We start from the raw sequence: 19,764 nt of genomic DNA on the forward strand, positions 1-19,764 counted from the left end.
AAAGGGGAGTCGAAAACAAGAGGGCTTAGGTAAGATGGGCAAAGTTTAAAAGGGACAACTTTTTCATGCACAGGCTGGTGCTATATGGAATGAACTGCCAGAGGAATTGATGGAGGCTGGTACAATGACAACATGTAAAGGACATCTGCATAGGTATGTGAATAAAAGGGTTTAGAGGGATATGGGCCAACTGCTGGCAAATGGAGCTAGGTTAATTTAGGATATCTGGTTGAGTTGGATCGAAGAGTCTGGTTGTGTGCTGTACATCCCTGTGACTTTGAAAGAGGCTGACCGATGCTGCCACTTTAGTGTGAAGTCAGCAGTCTAGTGAACTTAGGCAGCCTCACCTCAGCTGGTTACCCACTGGCTGCAGTGGAGTTGTCTAGCAGGAAGCAGTTTGTTTTTAAAGTTTTGTTTTGGCCTTCATTTTTAACTTTCTCTGCTGTTAGCTCTTCATCAAAACCCAACAAAAAGCTTCATACACAGAAACTTCTGTGGCTGAAGAGCTATGTGGAACTGACTGTAACACAGAACTCTTTCAACATTTTGATAAACAGTATAAAACTCAAACTGTGATCTGAATTTCAGCAGATCCTTCTTACTTTATTCCACATGGGGACAATCTGTTAATATGAGTAACCTAACCTGTCTCTTATCAATGTTACACAGTTCTTTCCCTACCTTTCCATCCTCTATATTGCTGTGCCCTTTAAATGCATCTTTCTGTCTATGTATGTATTTGTAGCTCTGACTTTAAGCTGTGTGTGTCTTGCTCATTGGCTGTAGCGTCTGAAGTCTGAACTCAATGATATGAGACTGAAGGTGGATGCGGTGCGTGACCAGGCCCTGGAGCTGATGACAAACCGTGGAGATCACTGCAGGGAGATAGTGGAGCCCAAGCTTTCAGAGCTTAATCAGAGGTTTGATGCCATCTCACACAGAATAAAAACTGGCAAGGTAGGTATATCAGTCCATAGAGCAAATCAAATGTGTTTTCAAATCCAATCTGGAATTGATGCTTTGGATACAAACTTTTAACTTGACTTTCAAGGAGAGCATGATGCAAAAATAAATTTGTGAATTATTTTAAACTGCTTTTACATAAAGGGGAGTTAATTTCAAACAATGACTGGATATCCAGTTGATCATATAATTTGAGATCTTTAATCATTACATGTTGTTACATGGGTTGTCGAATATTCCAAAAATAATCATAAAATCCAAATCCCAATTTTACATCAGTCTGCACTTCATTAAACGTGATAATAAACCCATTTTCATTGCACTACTGCTGAAATATTTTCCATTAACCCATGCATGACGACCGTTGTCAAAATTCTGACCATTTCATTAACCTGTGCATGGTGTGGATGAGTAGCTATTAAAATAAATGTTATATTTATTTCATTGGAATGGTCTTAAATTTGACATGGTGTCTGAGGACTTCCATATGAGATATAAACATTCCAATTATGTGGGCTGGAAACATTCTCACTCGATTCTCATCGTCATTTTGGGTGAACATTCAGCGCTCTTTCTGGTTGCTGTCAGAAATGCAGTTTTTGTTCCCTTGTACATTTTTATTCATTTCACATGATCATTGCAGTATTTATAAGTACTAGAGTTTTAAAGTTAGTATTGTTCCCTAACTATTATTTTCTGATACAAATCAGTTCTACACTTGACGTATGCAATAATCTCAATGTAAAATAAAACGTGAACATTTTTACCATGCAATCAGTGTGTGCATTTGCAAAGACTTGATATTGTGATTCAAACGTTTACAGTCTTTATTTCTTAAAAACAAAATCTGTCTTTAAAAATCTATATTGATGATTTTTTCACTGCATATGCCTGTCGCAATGTTCACTTATTTATTAACAATTTTGAACTGAGTAACTTGACAATTAACTTGACAACCCAACTCTTCCATTGTAGGTTAAAACTAAATTTGAAAAGGATTGAAGTGAAGATAGGATGTAGGGTGGGAAAGCTGAAAGATTCATGATTTAGGAAGTACCTGATCACTTCTAATACAATGAATTACTTAGTGTGATGCCTATTGCGTGAAAAAACACCCATCAAATCTATATGCAGTCGGAATTCAAAGACAACACTGAGTTGAAAATCTGATTTTAATGATCTTGGCTGATGAATTGAGGTTAAATAAAACATTTTAAATATATTTGTTGTTCTTTAAATAGTTGCACAATATTTTTAACACTCCCTATCTTAATGACCCAATTAGAAACGTAGATTGACTACAGTGTGGAAGCAGGCCATTTGGCCCATTCCATCTACACTGACCCTCTGAAGAGCATCCGCCTATTCCTGTAACCTATCCCATGGATAATCCACTTAGCCTGCACACGACGGCAATTTAGCATGGTCAGTCCACCTCACCTGGGCATCGTTGGACTATGGGAGGAAACTGGAGCACCTGGAGGAAACCTGCGCCGATACATGGAGAATATGCAAACTCCACACAGACAGTCGCTGGAGGATGGAGTTGAACTCATGTCCCTGGCACTGTGAGGCAGCAGTGTTAACCACAGAGCCACCATGCCGCGCCAAGACTTTAGTCTGGTCGCTTTCTGAAAAAATGATACATCCAAAAAGATCATTCTCTCTCAATATTACATTGACTTTTATAATCTTAATATATAACTGAAATTCAAACTTATTAGGGGTTCAGTAACTGAACTAGACCATAAGATGTAGGAGCAGCAGTAGTCCATCGAGTTTTCTCTACCATCCAAGGAAATCATGGCTGATCTGATTATTCTCAACTCCATTTTGCTACCTTTTCCCTGTAACTTTGAATCTCTTATTGATGAAAAATCTGTCTGTTTTAGCCTTGAGTATACTTAATGACCCAGCCTCAGCAGCTGTCTCCAGTAAACAACTCAGTAGGTTGACACCCTTTTCAGAGAAAAATATCATTCTAATTTCTGACTTAATTGAGTGACCCCTCACTCTGAGATTACGCCCACTCGTCTTCACCTTTCTCCTAAAGGGACAGCACCTCTCCACATCTATCTGTCCCTAATAATCTCATTGTTCCAATAAGGTCTCTGCTCATTATTCCAAACTCCAATGAGTAAAAGCCCAATCTAGTCAGCTTGTCCTCATAAAATCCTTCTATACCCAGAATCAACCCAGTGAACCTCTGTCAACTGCTTGCAATGCCAGTATATGTTTCATTGATAAGTGAACCAAAACCATTGACGTTATTTCATCAGTGGTCTCACTAGTGCCTTCTATAGTAAGCAAGACTTCCCTAGTTGTATATTCCATTCACTTTGGGAAGAAAAGAACAGTGGTACAGTTGCCTTTCCTATCTCCTGCTGAACTCTTTTATTTTGTGACTTGTGGATTTAGGATCCCCAAATCTTTCTGTACTGTGTAGTCTTTTAAAATTGAATTAATATCCCGGTCTTCTGTTCTTCATGCCAATGTGCAAACCCACACATTATCTTCTTTCTGTCCATTTATTTGCATACTTGCTCAACCTGTCTTTCTCTCTCTGTAGACTCTTTGTGTCCTCCCCAATTGCCATCCCACCTATTTCTGTGTATTAGCGCAAGAGTAGATCAAGCATCTAAATCCTTGAGTTCAATAGAAAATAAAGCTAGGTGATACCTATAATGGCCAGTTAGTTTGCTGCTGCCTGCTTTGTGAAACACCAAAATGAATTGCCGAAGCCACACAAAGATCTTAATACTGTGAAGTAATCTCCTTTAAAAAAGAGAACTGATGCTTTTGCAGAAACAAATTGGTGATTTCAACAATCCAGAATTCACAGAGCTTGTTTTTGTCAATGGACATACTGTTCGGTTTAAGCTTGATGCCAGTAAGTCGGTACAACCTACAGAGAAAACACTCTATGGCATGGATATAATCAGTGTGGATGTCCAGCTTGATCATCAAATTGAGAGGTGAGTTGAATATCACTCCATGTGCACTAAACTGATGCCCAATGATACATAGAATCAAGAAAAAGATGATGCCTGGTCAAATCATCAAGGAAGCATCCTTTTCCTAAGGAGATCATTGGAGGTTAACAGCCTTCCAGATAAGCTAATGGACCAACAAAGTCTGCAACAAATGCCCACCCTCCACCAATGATATCCATGAGCGAGTGGATCTTTCAGCAAATAAATTATCTACCGATTAGAATCGGTGTCAACAGATTACCCTTCTTCTAAGTCTGAAGTGAACATATTCTGAGAAAATTAGCAACATTCAGATCATCTACGTTTGTGAAGACAAAGTCTTGAGCAGGTGATAGGATGTGTAACGGGTTAACAATGGGGGAAGAAATGCTTGTGAGAGGTGTATCAGGTAATGGTTCTGAAGGAATTAATATTTATATTACATTGGCTCCTTCATTCTACTCATAGGAATGTAGAATATAGGAACGGAAGTAGTCACATGACTCATCAAACTTGCTCCACCTTATTCAATATGGTCATCACTGAACATCGCACTCTGTGCCCAATTCTGCTTTCTCCCTACACCCTTTAAAAACTCTTTAGCCCTAAGTACTATTTCTATCTTATTCTTGAAAACATTGTGCGTCGACCTTAACCTCTTTCTGTGACACAAAATTCTACAACCTAACCACTCCATATTTTTACACTATAACCCTTGGTTATGAATTCACTGGCTATTGGACTCATCCTTTATGCATTTAACCTGTCTTGTTCAAATTTTAAGGCTTCTATGAGATGCCCCTCATTCTTTTAAATTCTATTGAGAAGATTGTAACTAATCTAGTCTGTCTTCATGCCTCAGCCCTCCCATCCCAGGAATCAGTCTGATGCTACGTGGGTGGAGATAGGGAATGTTGTTGTAGCTTTCCGATTGAGCAGATTTATTTGTACCAGCTTCCTTGCATAATAATCTGACCAAGACAAAAGGAGCATTCGTGGCAGCAAACTGACTCATACAACCCTCCCCCAGTACTGCATGTGGTAGAGGTAGCAAATACCATAAGAAGGTAATAAGACTGCCATGAGTGCTGTTTCAGAGTTTAAGTGCTGAGGCATTGGAAAAGGCAGGAGAATGAGTTTGAGAGAGATATCAGTCATGAATGAATAGCAGCTCAGGCATGCTGGGCCAAATGGCCTAATTCTGCTCCTTTATCTTACAGTCAAGTCTCCTCCCCGCCATTCAATGAGATTGTAGCTGATTTGTGACCTCATTTCATACAGCTCTCTTTGACCTGAAGCCCTTCCCACATTGTGTAGAATTGTATAGGGCAGAGTTCTATTCTGCCTGACCTGTACATGAAGAGAGAGTTTTTTTATGTGAAACCAATAACCACAATCCTCCATGCTCCAATAAGTCCCACTCTTTACCTTTCCTCAGTCACTGACTACACATTGTCATCTTGGTCGCTATGCAAAACAGAATTGTCGTAAATAGTACAAATATTTACAATTAGCATCATGCTGTGTACATACAAATGAGCTAATTGTCCTTAATGCCCATCTTCTGTGTACCTGTGTCTGGTTTAGTGAAACTATGTGGAGCTGACTTTCATGGGAGTTGAGAGAGCTCCAGGTGGTCTTTGAGGAGAACATGAAGCAATAATAGGACAAGAAAGTGTGGATGTTGACTGCACCACCTTAGTTTGAGTGGTAGCTCTCTCTAGGCTGGCTGACTGGCAACAGCAAGATCACTGGCAGAGGTGCTGTAGCATACTGTGAACGGATAGCATAATGAGATGGAGGTTGATGGTATGATCTAATATTCATATTAGTTATGTGCAGAACATGTGGAAAAAAAAGGAAACGTTTTACTAGTGAGAGATGTACTTAACAATGGTGCAGGTGAAAGCATTTGCAAAACCTACCAGAGTCCGATAATAGTTGTTCTTGGGTAAAGGGAAACCATAAAAGGCTGTAAGTTACCAGAAATGAAGAGCAAAGCTGTCTCTGTATTTTTCAGAATTGAGCCCAAGCCACAACTCTTGTGGCATCACTAACCAGGTGGTAAAACACATGCCAGCTTGAACGTGAGCAGCATAATTTTACTGTCCAGGCTGCACCTCAGCAATCCCAGTAATCTGTTGAGAAACAGATTGTCACTGTACCCTTAAACTCTGGTTGAAAGCTGGTATCCACTTCCATTTTGATAGCAAAGTGTATTCTGAGGTTTCATTGCAAAACTGAGACTCGTGGTGGAAACCATGTGTGCCACAGTGGGAAGTATGATGGTACCTCATTCTCAGTTCTGTAATTGTGCTCATGGATTTGTCCTCCATTCCATTTAAGGAAAGGCTGGATGGTCTCCACAAAACCTTTTGTTAAGTTGGTGTTGGACGACTCCTTGTTCTTCACAGTTTCAGACTGACCTCCTCGTGCATGAAGATTTTCACTCTCCAACCAGCTGGCACATGCTGTGCTGTCTGCAGGGCACTTGTGCTTGTAAATCAGAAGGAACTGTGGGACAAGGAGGATTGGATGCATGGACTGAGTTATTTTTTGTTTATTCAGCCCCATCATTCACCAATACTTGACATTCAGTGATAGCTGAATATATATTACCATGTGAATTAGGATGTGTATGTGCTTTTGACCCTCATTTGATTAGCTTCTGTTCCCTCCAGTTATGCACCTCCATGCTCTTCAAGACAAAGGGGAATATGTCACTGAGTGCTTCACAATCTGTTTTTGATCGAGCTGTCATGTTGAATAGTTGATGTGTACAGGTTGGGGCTGTCAGGTGATGTGATGTAAGGCTTACAACAGTGCTGATGTGTGAGCATTAAGTGAAACCAGGAATGTTTGGATTGGCTTCCTATTGATTAAAGGTGGTTTGATGGTTGATGTTGTTGTGGTAGACAGTATTTGAAGATGTATTCATTGACCTTTGTGTGAGGTAATTGAAATTAGTGTGGCACGACATCCACTTCACTGGAGGCTTGGTTCCTGGCTTTGACTTCTTGGGCTCACTGCTGCCATTATCCTTAGTGTATATCTGAAAGGCCTACTCGGCTGCGATATCTAACTGCTGCCCAACCTTCGATCTCCTCCATCAATGAATCCAGTGCAATGTCTGACAAATTTAGACCGTTCTTCTCAGTGTGGTCCCATTCTTCATGATAGCTCACTTCACATTTTCCTTTCTGCAAGATTGCTTCAGTCTCAATGCACCACTCGACTGAGAAGTGCTATATAGCTTTCAGATCTGGTGGAAAATTATCATTTTAGGCCTTCTGTTGTTTTGTGTGACCAATGAACAGTGTAGGAGCAAATTACTGCTGATGATGCAATCTCTACTGAAAATAAAAAATGCTGGAGATCACAGTGGGACAGGCAACATCCATGGAGAGAGAGCAAGCTAACGTTTCGAGTCAAGATGATTCTTCATCAGAGCTGAAATGAAATGTGGAGGGCGCAGCATTTATTCAATAGTTTAAGTTGGGCAGCGGGGAGTGACAGAAGTTGTGAGGGAGAAAGGATGTTGATAGTTCAGATTTAAGTGACAGAAATGAGAGAAAGATAGAGCAATTGTGCATTTTACTGCCAGACTGGAGAGGACAAACAGTCTCACTGCTGTTTTGGCGTGGGGGGGTTGTGGTGGTGTGGAGGGGGGTGCTGGTGGAGGAGAGGACATGGTAACAGAGAATGTAACAAGTAAAACTAAAATAAAGAGAAGGAAATAGTTCACAATTTGAAAGTGTTGAACTCAATATTGAGCCTAGAAAGTTGTAAAGTGCCAGGTTTGAAGATGAGACATTGTTCCTCCAGTTTTCACTGTGATTTGCTAAACCATTGCAGCATGCTGAGGACAGACACATGGGCATGAGAGCAGGACACTGCAGTCAGTTTAATTGACTGCTCATGACCCCACCCGCAGAGCCACCGACGAGCCACTCGTTTGTGCCACCGACAATCAGACCCCACCAACAGATATATTTTCCTCACCACCCGTATCAGCATTCCGCAGAGACCATTCCCCCCATGATTCCCTTACTAGGTCCCCCACCAACACATCCTTCACTCCCGACACCTTCCCTTGCCGCTGCAAGAGGTGTAAAATCTGTGCCCACACGTCTTCCCTCACTTCCATCCAAGGCCCCCAAAGGATCCTTCCGCATCCAGCAGAGATTTTCCTGCACGTCCAAACACCTCACCTACTGTGTCCGTTGCTCTCAATGTGGTCCCCTCTACATTGGGGAGAACAGGACGCCAACTCACAGAATGTTTTAGGGAATGTCTCTCGGACACACGCACCAAACAACCCCACCGCCCTCTGGTCGAACACTTTAACTCCACCTCCTACTCCTCCAAGGACATGCAAGTCCTGGGTCACCTCCACCACAAAATCCAAACTACCCAATGACTGGAGGAAGAATGCTTCATCTTCTGCCTTGGGACCATCCAACCACACAGTTTTGGAACCAGCGGGATCTGCACCGTTCGGACAGTCTCCACCTGAGCTGATCTGGGACCAGTGTTCTCGTGAAAAGTATAAATAGGGTGATCAGTAGGACTTTAAACTTCTAAATCGGGGGGAAAGAAAAGTGAAAGTGACAATGGAAAAATTAGCAGCAGGAGAGCATGTGTGCAGTGGGTTTATGCTCAAGGCAGACTAGGAATTCAGCAAAAAGGAAGGATAACTTTGGACATCTTATGATTTCCAATATCTCTAATAATGATAAGAAAGTTAACATTAAGGCACTTTACCTGAGTGCTTGTAGTATTTGTAACAAAGTAATGGCAAAAATCATTGTGAATGATTAAGATGTGGTAAGCATCAGAGATATTGGTTGCAGGGAGTTCAGGACTGGCAGTTAAACATCCAAGGATTTTCAACTTATCGAAAAGATAGGGAAGTGGGCAGAGCGGGTGGGATTGCCTTGTTAGTTAAGAATTAAATTAAATCTATGGCACTGAATGACATAGGGTCAGATGATTTGGAGTCTGTTTGGGTGGAGTTGAAGAACCATAAAGGCAAAAAAAATGGGAGTTATGTACAGACGACCTAACAGTGGTCAGGACAAGGTGCACAAGATGTATCAGGAAATAAATAGGGCATGTCAGAAAGGCGATCACGGGCGACTTCAATATGCAGGTGAACAGGGTGAATAATGTTACCAGTGGATCCAAGGAAAGGGAATTTATGGAATGCTTACATGTTGGCTTTTTGGAACAGCTTGTGATGGAGCCCACAAGGGAGCAGGCTATTCTGGACTTACTGCTATGTAATGAGCCAGACTGTATAAAAGATCTTAAAGTAAAGGAACACCTAGGAGGCAGCAATCATAATATGGTAGAGTTCAGACTGCAGTTTGAAAGAGACATGGCAAAATCTGATGTAATGGTGTTATGGTTAAATCAAGGTAATTATAGGCATGAGAGAGGAAATGATGAAAATCTACTGGAAGCAGAGCCTAGTGGGGAGGACAGTAGAGCAACAATGGCAGGAGTTCCTGTGTGTAATTGAGGACACAGTATAGAGGTTCATCCCAAAGAAAAGAGAGATTATCCGGGGTGAGGATTAGACAGCCATGGCTGACAAAGGAAGGAAATGTAGCTGCCCAGTAATATTAGAAATGATAGTAAAAGTTTATTTCAATACATAGGAAACATACGAGGGGCAAAAATAGACATTGGCCCACCCCAAATTGATGTAGGAATGTGAGTGATGTGAGACAAGGAAATAGCTGAAGAACTTAATACGTACTTTGCATCAGTCTTCACAGTGGAAGACATGGGTAACATCCCAACATTTAAGGAGAGTCAGAGGGTAAAGTTGAGTATGGTAGCCATCACAAAAGAGTGCGAGAAAAACTAAAAGGTCTAAAAATTGATAAGTCTCCTGGCCCCAATGAGCTACATCCTACAGCTCTGTGGGAGGTGGCATAGGGAATAGTGGAGACCTTGTGATCTTTCAAAAATCACTGGAGTCACGGAAAGTCCCAGGTGATTGGAAAATCGATGTTGTAACCCCCTTGTTCAAGAAAGGATCAAGACAAAAGATGGAAAATTATAGGCCGATTAGCCTAACTATCATTAACGGTGAGATTTCTAAATTCTTGGAAGTCAGATTAGAACAAGTCAACATGGATTTAGTAAGGGAAGGTCGGGGCTGACAAGCCTGTTAGATTAGACCAGGGAAACCCAATGGATGTTATCTATCTAGACTTCCAAAAGGCCTTTGATAAGGTGCCTCACAGGAGGCTGCTGAGTAAGGTGAGGGCTTATGGTGTTCGATGTGAGCTAGTGTATGGATTAAGGATTGGCTGTCTGAGAGAAGGCAGAGAGTTGAGATAAAAGATTATTTTTTGCAATGGCAGCCAGTGACAAGTGGTGTTCAGTGATGGGACTACAGCTGTTCACTTTAATATATTAATGATCTGGATGAAGGGACTGGGAACATTCTGGTGAAGTTTATCAATGATATGAATTTAGGTGGATAAGCACATTGTACTGAGGAGGTAAGGAGGCTGCAGAAATATTTAGGTAAAAACAATGACTGCAGATGCTGGAAACCAGATTCTGGATTAGTGGTGCTGAAAAAGCACAGCAGTTCAGGCAGCATCCGAGGAGCAGTAAAATCGACGCTTTGGGCAAAAGCCCTTCATCAGGAATAAAGGCAGAGAGTCTGAAGGGTGGAGAGATAAGTGAGAGGAGGGTCAGGGTGGGGAGAAAGTAGCATAGAGTACAATGGGTGAGTGGGGGAGGAGATGAAGGTGATAGGTCAGGGAGGAGGGTGGAGTGGATAGGTGGAAAAGGAGATAGGCAGGTGGGACAAGTCATGGGAACAGTGCTGAGCTGGAAGTTTGGAAATGGGGTGAGGTGGGCGAAGGGGAAATGGGGAAACTGTTGAAGTCCACATTGATGCCCTGGGATTGAAGTGTTCCAAGGCGGAAGATGAGGTGTTCTTCCTCCAGGCGTCTGGTGGTGACCCTACCTCACCCCAGTTTCAAACTCCCTGTACAGCACTGTCCCCATGACTTGTCCTACCTGCCTATCATCTTTTCCACCGATCCACTCCACCCCCCCTGACCTATCACCTTCATCCCCTCCCCCACTCACCTATTGTACTCTATGCTACTTTCTCCCCACCCCCACCCTCCTCTCACTTATCTCTCCACCCTTCAGGCTCTCTGCCTGTATTCCTGATGAAGAGCTTTTGCCCGAAACGTCGATTTTACCGCTGCTCGGATGCTGCTCTTCCAGCACCATTAATCCAGAATGCAGAAATATTTGGACAGTTTGGGAGAGTGGTCCAGGAAATGGCTGATGAAATTCAACATGAGCAAATGCAAGGTCTTGCATTGGAAAAAATAATACAGGCTTGGACTGTTTTCTAAATGGTGAGAAAATTCATAAAGCCAAAGTACAAAGGGATCTGTGAGTGCTTGTCCAGGATTTTCTAAAGGTTAACTTGCAGATTGACTCCGTGATTAAGTAAGCGAATGTAACGTTGTCATTTATCTCAAGAGGGTTGGAATCTAAAAGCAGTGATGTGCTTCTGAGACTTTATAAAGCCCTAGTCAGGCCTCATTTGGAATACTGTGTCCAATGTTGGGTCCACACCTCAAAGGACATACTGTTACTGGAGCGTGTCTAGCGGAAATTCACACGGATGATCCCTGGAATGGTAAGCCTAACATACGATGAACAGCTGAAGACTTGGTATTGTATTCGTTAGAGTTCAGAAGATTGATGGGAGATCTAATAGAAACTTACAAGGTAATGCATGGGTTAGAAAGGGTGGATGCTTGGAATTTGTTTCTGTTAGGCAGGGAGACTAGGAATCATGGGCATAGCCTTAGAATTAGATGGGGTCAATTTAGAACTGAAATAAGGAGAGTGAGAGTGGTGAGCCATGGAACGCAGTGGAGGCTGGGAAGTGAAATGTCATCAAGGCATAGATTGATAAATTCTTGATTTCCGAAGGAATTAAGGTCTACGGGGAGAGTGTGGGTAGGTGTGGTTGAAATGTCCATCAGCCATGATTTAAATGGCGGAATGGACTCAATGGGCGAAATGGCCTTACTTCCACTCTATGTCTTATGGTCTTTTGGCATCCCCGTCGACTTCAGCAGTTTCCTCATCACCCTTGCCCAACCCCCCACCTCATCCCAGATCCAACCCTCCAACTTGGCACTACCCTCTTGAAACTTGTCTACCTGTTTGTCTTCCTTCCCACCTATCCATTCCACCCCACCCCACCCCCGACCTGTCACCATCACTCCCCACCTGCATCGATCTGTCACTTTCCCCGCGACCTTCTCCTCCCCCGTCCCATCCCTACCGTGCTATTTATCTCTCAGCCCCCTTCCTCATCACCACATTCCTGATGAAGGGCTTGTGTCTGAAACATCGATTCTCTTGCTCCTCGGATGCTGCTAACCTGCTGTGCTTTTCCAGCACCCCACTTTTCAACTCTGATCTCCAGCATCTGCAGCCCTCCCTTTTTTCAGGTTGCAACAAGATAGTGTGCTACTGCATTGCAATCCAAGATATGTTAATGACCTCAGATGTTGTCATGGGATACCCAAAAAGGCCATACCAGATTTCCACAATGCATTTCCTTGTAGATAGCCTGAGAATAATATTGGGGAAAAAAATCATGAAGATTGTTTGTATTCCATTGGAAGTTATTCTGGAGACATAGTCATCTTTACATTCTACTTGTTAAGGCATGTATTTTGTCATAGCTCATTTTAATTGAAGTAACTCTCATCCCCATTTCTAAAAGGCATTCCTCACTGAAGCCTGACCAGAATTAAAAAGAGATTTAAAATGAGTAATAAACAGGTGAACACCCATTTTAAGTCATGGTTGTTTGAATTTGAAAACCGGATCCAAAATCACAGCTATCTATAAAAATAGAAAATATCAGAAATACCCAGGTTTGGAGGGAAGATGCACTTTTAATGTTTCAGGAGTACATCATCAAAGTGGCGTGTTTACTGTGTTTCTTTCTCCGTACATGCTGCTAGAACAGCTGATTATTTCAGTTCTTCAACATTTGTGGTGCATCGTGTTCCTACACAAATGCCAACATGTATTTTCCTCTCAATTGCAAGGGTTGTTGACGTGTATCTTATCTTAAATTTGCTGAAGTGTAATTATAGGAATCCAACAAAGAGTTGTGTTTTGTTAAAGAATTGGTGTGTGCTGAATAATGCTTTTTTTAACGATGTGTCAAAACAGTTAATTAATCATACCCTCTACATGTGCGTCCTGATTTTTCTTACAACGATTCTTAGTTGTACTTCCTTTTCCTCACATGCTTGCTTTTCAGCAACCAGTGCTAGAATATGTATCTGTTTCCCCGTATACATTCCTGATGGATCCTGATGAACTGAAAAACCAGAAGAGTTTTCTTGCTGTGCAGCAAAAGGTACAGCAGCAGGTATGATGGCTTAGCAGCTGGTACAGCGGTTGGTTAAAGCAAAGTAGAACATCTGCTGAATGGAAGGAATGATAGGCTGGTCCCATGACGGCACAGTGTTGCTCACCAGATCTAAAGAGCAACAGGCTGAGGGTTGATGGATGTCAGGAGTAATTAAGTACAAAAGTTCGAAGAGCATCTGTTGTTTTGTTGGGCAGATGTGAACTCTACCGCATTCACATTCTAATCATGGCTGACTAAATAACTGCTGTGATTTTGCATTGATAAACAAAAATATAACTGAGATGGGGATTACTTGTCCTCCAAGATTCCAATTTTGAAGTTAGGCAATTGTTCGATATTTATTCTTGAATTAGCAGTTTAGAGACTTCAGAGTAGATTTTTTTTAAACCTCCATTTATTAAGACTGACCTAATGGTGAGACTTATCCTTAGATTTATTTGAAATCCAATAGTTTTAGAACAGAAATCAATATACCTTGTTTGATTGATACTCTTGTCTGGTTGCCTCCTCATTGATCATATTGTCCTGATTTAACTTAAACTAAACAAAGATATCCCATGACTCATCTGGTACACCTGGCATCATCAGGTCTCAGCAATAGAAACTATCTTGTACCTAATAGCACTGTGGTAAAATAACATGACAAACCTGGTCATATGAATCACTGAGTAGTTGTCAAACAGGAATCAAGTGTCGGACATCTGGGTAGTTCTTCAGACTGGCAAAAGTTGAGAAGCAGTGTTCCATAAGGATCGTCATTGTTGATTGTTTATATAAAACTACTTAGATTCCGGACTATGAAGTGTAATTTCAAAATTTGTGGCCAACACTAGATTGAACAGTGTAATAAATGCTTAGGTAATTTGTTAAAGTATTGAAATCTCTTTAAAAAACTTGAAGGAATGTTGGTAACTGGAAAATTGTCTTTACAATAGACAAGTAGGATGTGGTGAATTTCTGGAAGGAAGAACAAAAAAGCCATACATTATCTGGAAAGTCATGTCTAGTTAGATGGAGGAGCAGAGGAATCTGGGTTACAGATATACAGATCAGTAAACATGCTGAGCTAGGTTGTGCAGATAGCAAAGTTTTTTTAGATGGATAGAACTGAAAAACAGAGAAGTCGTTGCACTTGGTTCGAGGAGATCAGATCTAGGGGTCACATAATAATTACTAACGAATTCAATCAGAAATTCAGGAAAAAAATCCACCTTCAGAGCTGATCGTTAGGAAGTGGAACTCCTAAGATGAGTTGCATGGAATAGAATAGATGCATTTCAGGCAAAACACAATTAAAAAAGGGGAGAGAGAAAGGAATAGGAGGATATGGTGAGGAAGGTTAAATGAAGAAGTGTGGGAGGATTCTCAAATGGAACATAAGAACTGATGTGCATCTATGGGATTGGTTGGTTTCTTTCTGTGCTGGAAATGCTGGTAATATTTTCATCCAATTGAGTTATAATACTAATATACTTCAAAAGGAAAAATATCCATATTTCAAATGAAATAGGATGTCACAATCGAGCAACATTAAGCAAATAGCATGAACATTTTTCCAATTTACAACACAGAAAATTGTGGTTTTTAAATGTACTTATTGACATATAATATGTGCTCATTCATGAGCAATGGAGGAAATCTTCTCTTAAGAATCCCACAATAAAGCATTTCATTTGATGAGTGCATGCTCCCATTGAAGGACTTTCTCAGACCTTGGCTTTGTTGCAAACTTAATCTTGAACCACAATGTGATATTTTTCACTGTTTATTTCAATGCAAAGATCTTAAAAAAAAAAGATTTAATTCCATTTTATAAGTAGTATTTATGGTTTCTTGTAGAGGTCTGTACCTTCATGCCTCATGTTTCATAGTTTATACATGATATATCTAAAAATTATATTTCCGTCTCATGCTCCTCACTATCTTGCTTCTTTTGGTGAAGCTTAAGCTTCTAGAAAGTCATCAAAAATCGACTGATGGACTGAAAGAAACCTACCGACTGACTAGCTTATCAACTGTTCGTTCAACTTCAACCTATGGTTCCTCTCTGCATCCCTCTCTTTTTCCTGGCCCATCTCAGGCAAGAAGTCACCAGGTTACAAATTTGATGTGCTCTTTCACAGGGATAGACCTAAGGTTTTGAAAATGTGTTGTGAGGTAAATGTTAAAGACAACTCTTCATTCGGCTACCGTTCTGCACTATTCAGTCAACTAATTTCTGGCCTTCTGTTTGGGAAAATAATTCTGTTGTTCTGAAAACCGTTCAAATCAGCTTTCAAAATTCCATTGCTGAAAGTGGCATCTATCAGTGGGAGACAGCCTTCCCGCTTAGTTTACTTCGATTTTTTAACTTCTCGTAGGTTTTCTTGAAAGATTCATTATCTCCCTGTAAAATTATTGAAAGTTACCAAAGGCTCATCCAGGTATTTCCGCTGCACCACCTCCACGATTACCCACCTCTCCCAACCACTACCAGTAACTGTAATCATCCCTCTTGGAAACTATCAGCTTCATATTATAGGGTTCATATTATAGTGATTCATTAGAGAACGGTGTGGTATGTTGTAAAGAGAACTGTAGTGTGTAATAGATGTGAGATATATATATTTTTTATGAATCTTTGAAATGCACCATGTGCTCAGCACCCGAGGGAAATATCATCTCTTTGCAACTGGTGGATTACTGTAGGAAATGTGGTCAACCAGGACTAAACATTTGACATCTAAATCATGGTAATGCATTTCTGCACTCAGTAACAAAATATAACGAGCTCATTGCTTTGTGATTATTGGAATTCTCGATCACAATGCCACAATCTTTCTTTTTATGATTCATCCAGGATTGAATTTTTCTAGTAGATATGTCCACAGATTTGGAAGGAATTACACCTAAAAGATGTGCAGAGTCGGCAAAATGTTAATTTGTTAATTAATAAATCTGTGGCATAATTTTAAAAAATCAGTGCTTCAAACTGGTAGCACTCATATTTTCTAAATGTATCGATAACTGGCATTCAGTTGGATTCCCATTGTGTACCAAAATCATTATCTCACACAAGAAATTTGGATTAGCTCATTTGGATGATTACATTATTTAAATTTCAATTCCCAAAGTTATTCATTTTCTTCTTGTGGATGATGATATCGATTCAATGTTTGCTCATGTAATGAAAGTGGAATTTGCTGTGACTAGAGTGACAGATTAAAATACTGACAGGAAAGTCTCAAATTCAAGCTTCATCTTACTTTTATGGCATTGCAAATTCTGCCAGAAAGTACAGTCTCAAATTCAGTCTCAAAGTTGGCCTGCAGTTCTGATTCATTCACTTAGTGCTATCCCTGATGAGTTGCTGTGTGCACAGAATCTAACCTCAGTCTCAGCTTGTTTTTGCATGTTTACATCTTCTATTCTCACATGTTCTCCCTCCCTCTTTGCATTCAAATGGCAGTTTGTTAACTGTTGTTGCTTGTCTGGTTGAAGTTAACTTCCTTTCAAGATCTACTAATATGTGTAATGACATGCTTGACAGATTGAGATGGGTTTTAGCTTATACTTAATTTATTATTGCTGACTAAACAGGTACAATGTGCAAATAATCTTTCTAAACATACAATATTTCTATAGGGTTCTGGAAATGCCACACACTGAGTGCACTTGTGAAGCTATTGTCATGACGTTGTAGGTAATGAGCATGACTGAGTAGCAAGAGTCCTGATTCCTGAAGAAGAGCTTATGCCCGAAATGTCGATTCTCCTGCTCCTTGGATGCTGCCTGATCTGCTGCGCTTTTCCAGCAATACATTTTTCAGCTCTCAGTAGCAAGAGTGGCCATTTAGTCTGAGTGGCTTTGCCATTCAACAAGATAATGGCTGATCTGGTTGTAACCTCAAATCTGCATTCCTGTCTACTCTTCATAAGCTTTTACCATCTTACTTAACATGAACGTGCCCAGTTTTGCTTTAAAAATATTCAAGAACTCTGCTTCCTCCTCCTTATCCAGGAAGTGGATTTCAAAGACTCATGACATTCCAAGAGAAAGAGAAATGCCCATCTTTGTTTTAAGTGGACAGCTATTTTAAAGTTTTAGATGCTCCCATGAGAGGATACGTCCTGTCCCCATCTACCCTGTCAAGACCTCACAGGATCTTGTCTGATTCAACTCAATCTTAACTCTTCTAAGCTCCAACAGCTACAAACCTAGCCTATCCATCCTTATAAGATATACACCTCCATTTCAGATATTAATTTAGTAAACTATCTCTGAATTGCTTCTGTTGCTATTGCTTTTCAGGTCAGATCCCAGACTGAAACTGGCTTGATGGATGAATGTTTTTCAGTTTTACTGAAGTGTTTCATTGGTGCAGATTTGGTTCTAATAATAAAACAGAAGTTTATTAAGCAAAATAGATGAAAATAAAACATAATAAACTTTAAGCTGTTTTTATACAACACAAATTTAAAGATTCCAAAACTACAGTAAAGATAAAATCATCCCTTTACAGTAATTACACCAGAGAGAGTCGTCTTCTCCATCACTTCTTCAGGGCTTAATGCAATTGTGCTTCAATTCCCCACCTAGAGAATCTGAATTCTTAGAAGCAAACTTACTTCCTCTGCTTCAAATAACTCCTTCAGGGTTTTAACCAAACAGTTCTGGTCTGGAATTCTTACTACTACTTCCTCCCCTCACTTCCATATCGACAGAGGTATATGAACATCATCCTGCCTCTCAGTTCCTTGAGCACTCAGAGAGGGTGTGTGGAATGATGCAGGAGGACTGGGATTGACTTCCCTATTTGAAAGCAACTTGCAGGAGAGCCAGAATGGAGTGAACTATTGAAGAAACATGGGAAGCATGGGAAATAGAAACATCGCCACTTCCAAGTTCCCTTCCAAGGCACTCACTGTCTTTACTTGGAAATATATCACTGTGCCTTCAGTGTCACTAGGCCAAAGTTGTGGAACTCACTTCTTAATGGCATTGTGGGTCTACTGTCACCTAACAGACTGCAGTAATTCAAGAAGGCAGCTCCCACCACCTTCTCAAGAGTAACTAGGATTGGGCAATAAATGCCAGAGATCCAAGCCAGAGGCTTCCACATCCCACAAATGAATGTACCGATAAAGTTATAAAGCAACCTACTTTTAACAATTCTAAGCCATCTTCCATGTTGATCAGGATTAACTGCTTTACACATTCAGCTTTATTAAGAATCCTGTAGAACACCTCAAACTAAAACTTATCAACATTTGTTTTCTCAAAGATATGAATGTTTCACCCACATGACAAGAAAAACTCTCCCAAAGAAAATAAAAACCCTTCAGTCCTTGGAAGCCAGCTCTCTCACTTTTAAAAGAAAATCCTTGCCTACAGAAATATTTAAAAGTTCATCATTTAATCCTTTCAGACACACGGAAAACCCTTATGCCACCTGTTCAAATAAAAAAATCCAAGCTCAAAAATACATGATATCAAAAAACATGTGCATCACACGTTGTATCTCACTTATTTGCATAAAGTGAGCACTACTATGCACAATATGCTAGATATAGATTCACCAGTACTCTGTATAACTGAAACATAATTCTCTCACTCTTGGAGTCACTTTCCCTTGTGATAAATGACATTAGGCACAGTCTGCTGTACTGTGAGGCAAAACTCCCAAGTCAGTCATTCCATTTTGTATGAGATCTTTATCACCATGAATATAAACTGATTTGTACCTTCCATCAAGACATTTCTTATTTATTCTGTGCTTTGTCTGATTTCTGAGGAGTCTAAGATGTTAGTAGTAGTGTCACTGGGTAGCAAACCTCCAGACAGTATCCAATTGGATGATTCTTTCCGAACAGTCATATAAAGGGGATAGAAAATCCAAGGGTTGCAAACTTTGGGGCCCTCAGTTGAAAAGAGGCCAATGAGGGAGATTTCTTCTTCTTATCAAAGACCTGAGTAGGTGATCTGCACTTCACCCTACTCCTGATGTTTATCTGCCAGCTTTAAAACTGAGGCTATGTAGGAAACAACCCTTATTTGCCCATTTAAGGATCTTAATTTGGGCAAGATCAGAGGATTGGGCTCAGCATCATCACCCATAAAATTGTGGATAGATCAAGATGGTGAGTGGTGGTTGGGAAGACCAGCCTGGAGAATTATATGGATTTTGCTGCCTGCAAATGCACTAATGAGGGAATGTAAAATGCTTCCCATAAAATGTTTTAAGCTGCTTGAAAGAAAATCTTTCCCTGAACTGGAGCCAAGAACTAGGGGTCACAGTTTGTGAAGAGTCAGGCATTTAGAACTGATTTGAGCAATTTCATTATTCAAAGCAATCATAAGCAATGTAAACATTGCAAGCAATAACAATATGCTGCC

At 40.5% G+C, this 19,764-nt stretch overlaps 1 protein-coding gene across 16 annotated transcripts in view; it reads left to right on the top strand.

Annotated features, from left to right (window-relative positions):
- Positions 1-19,764, top strand: part of dmd (dystrophin) — a 1,983,813-nt gene that overhangs the window by 1,039,054 nt on the left and 924,995 nt on the right. For 12 of the 16 annotated variants that reach the window (XM_072585000.1, XM_072584994.1, XM_072584999.1 and 9 more), the window contains 3 exons: positions 787-957; positions 13,276-13,386; positions 15,332-15,469. In XM_072585000.1, coding sequence (XP_072441101.1) covers positions 787-957; positions 13,276-13,386; positions 15,332-15,469 — 420 coding nt within the window. The remainder of the gene's footprint in view (positions 1-786; positions 958-13,275; positions 13,387-15,331; positions 15,470-19,764) is intronic. The other 4 variants (XM_072585006.1, XM_072585007.1, XM_072585008.1 and 1 more) reach the window with 2 other exon arrangements.

Source organism: Chiloscyllium punctatum, chromosome 15 (assembly GCF_047496795.1).
Source record: "Chiloscyllium punctatum isolate Juve2018m chromosome 15, sChiPun1.3, whole genome shotgun sequence".
NCBI lineage: Eukaryota > Metazoa > Chordata > Chondrichthyes > Orectolobiformes > Hemiscylliidae > Chiloscyllium > Chiloscyllium punctatum.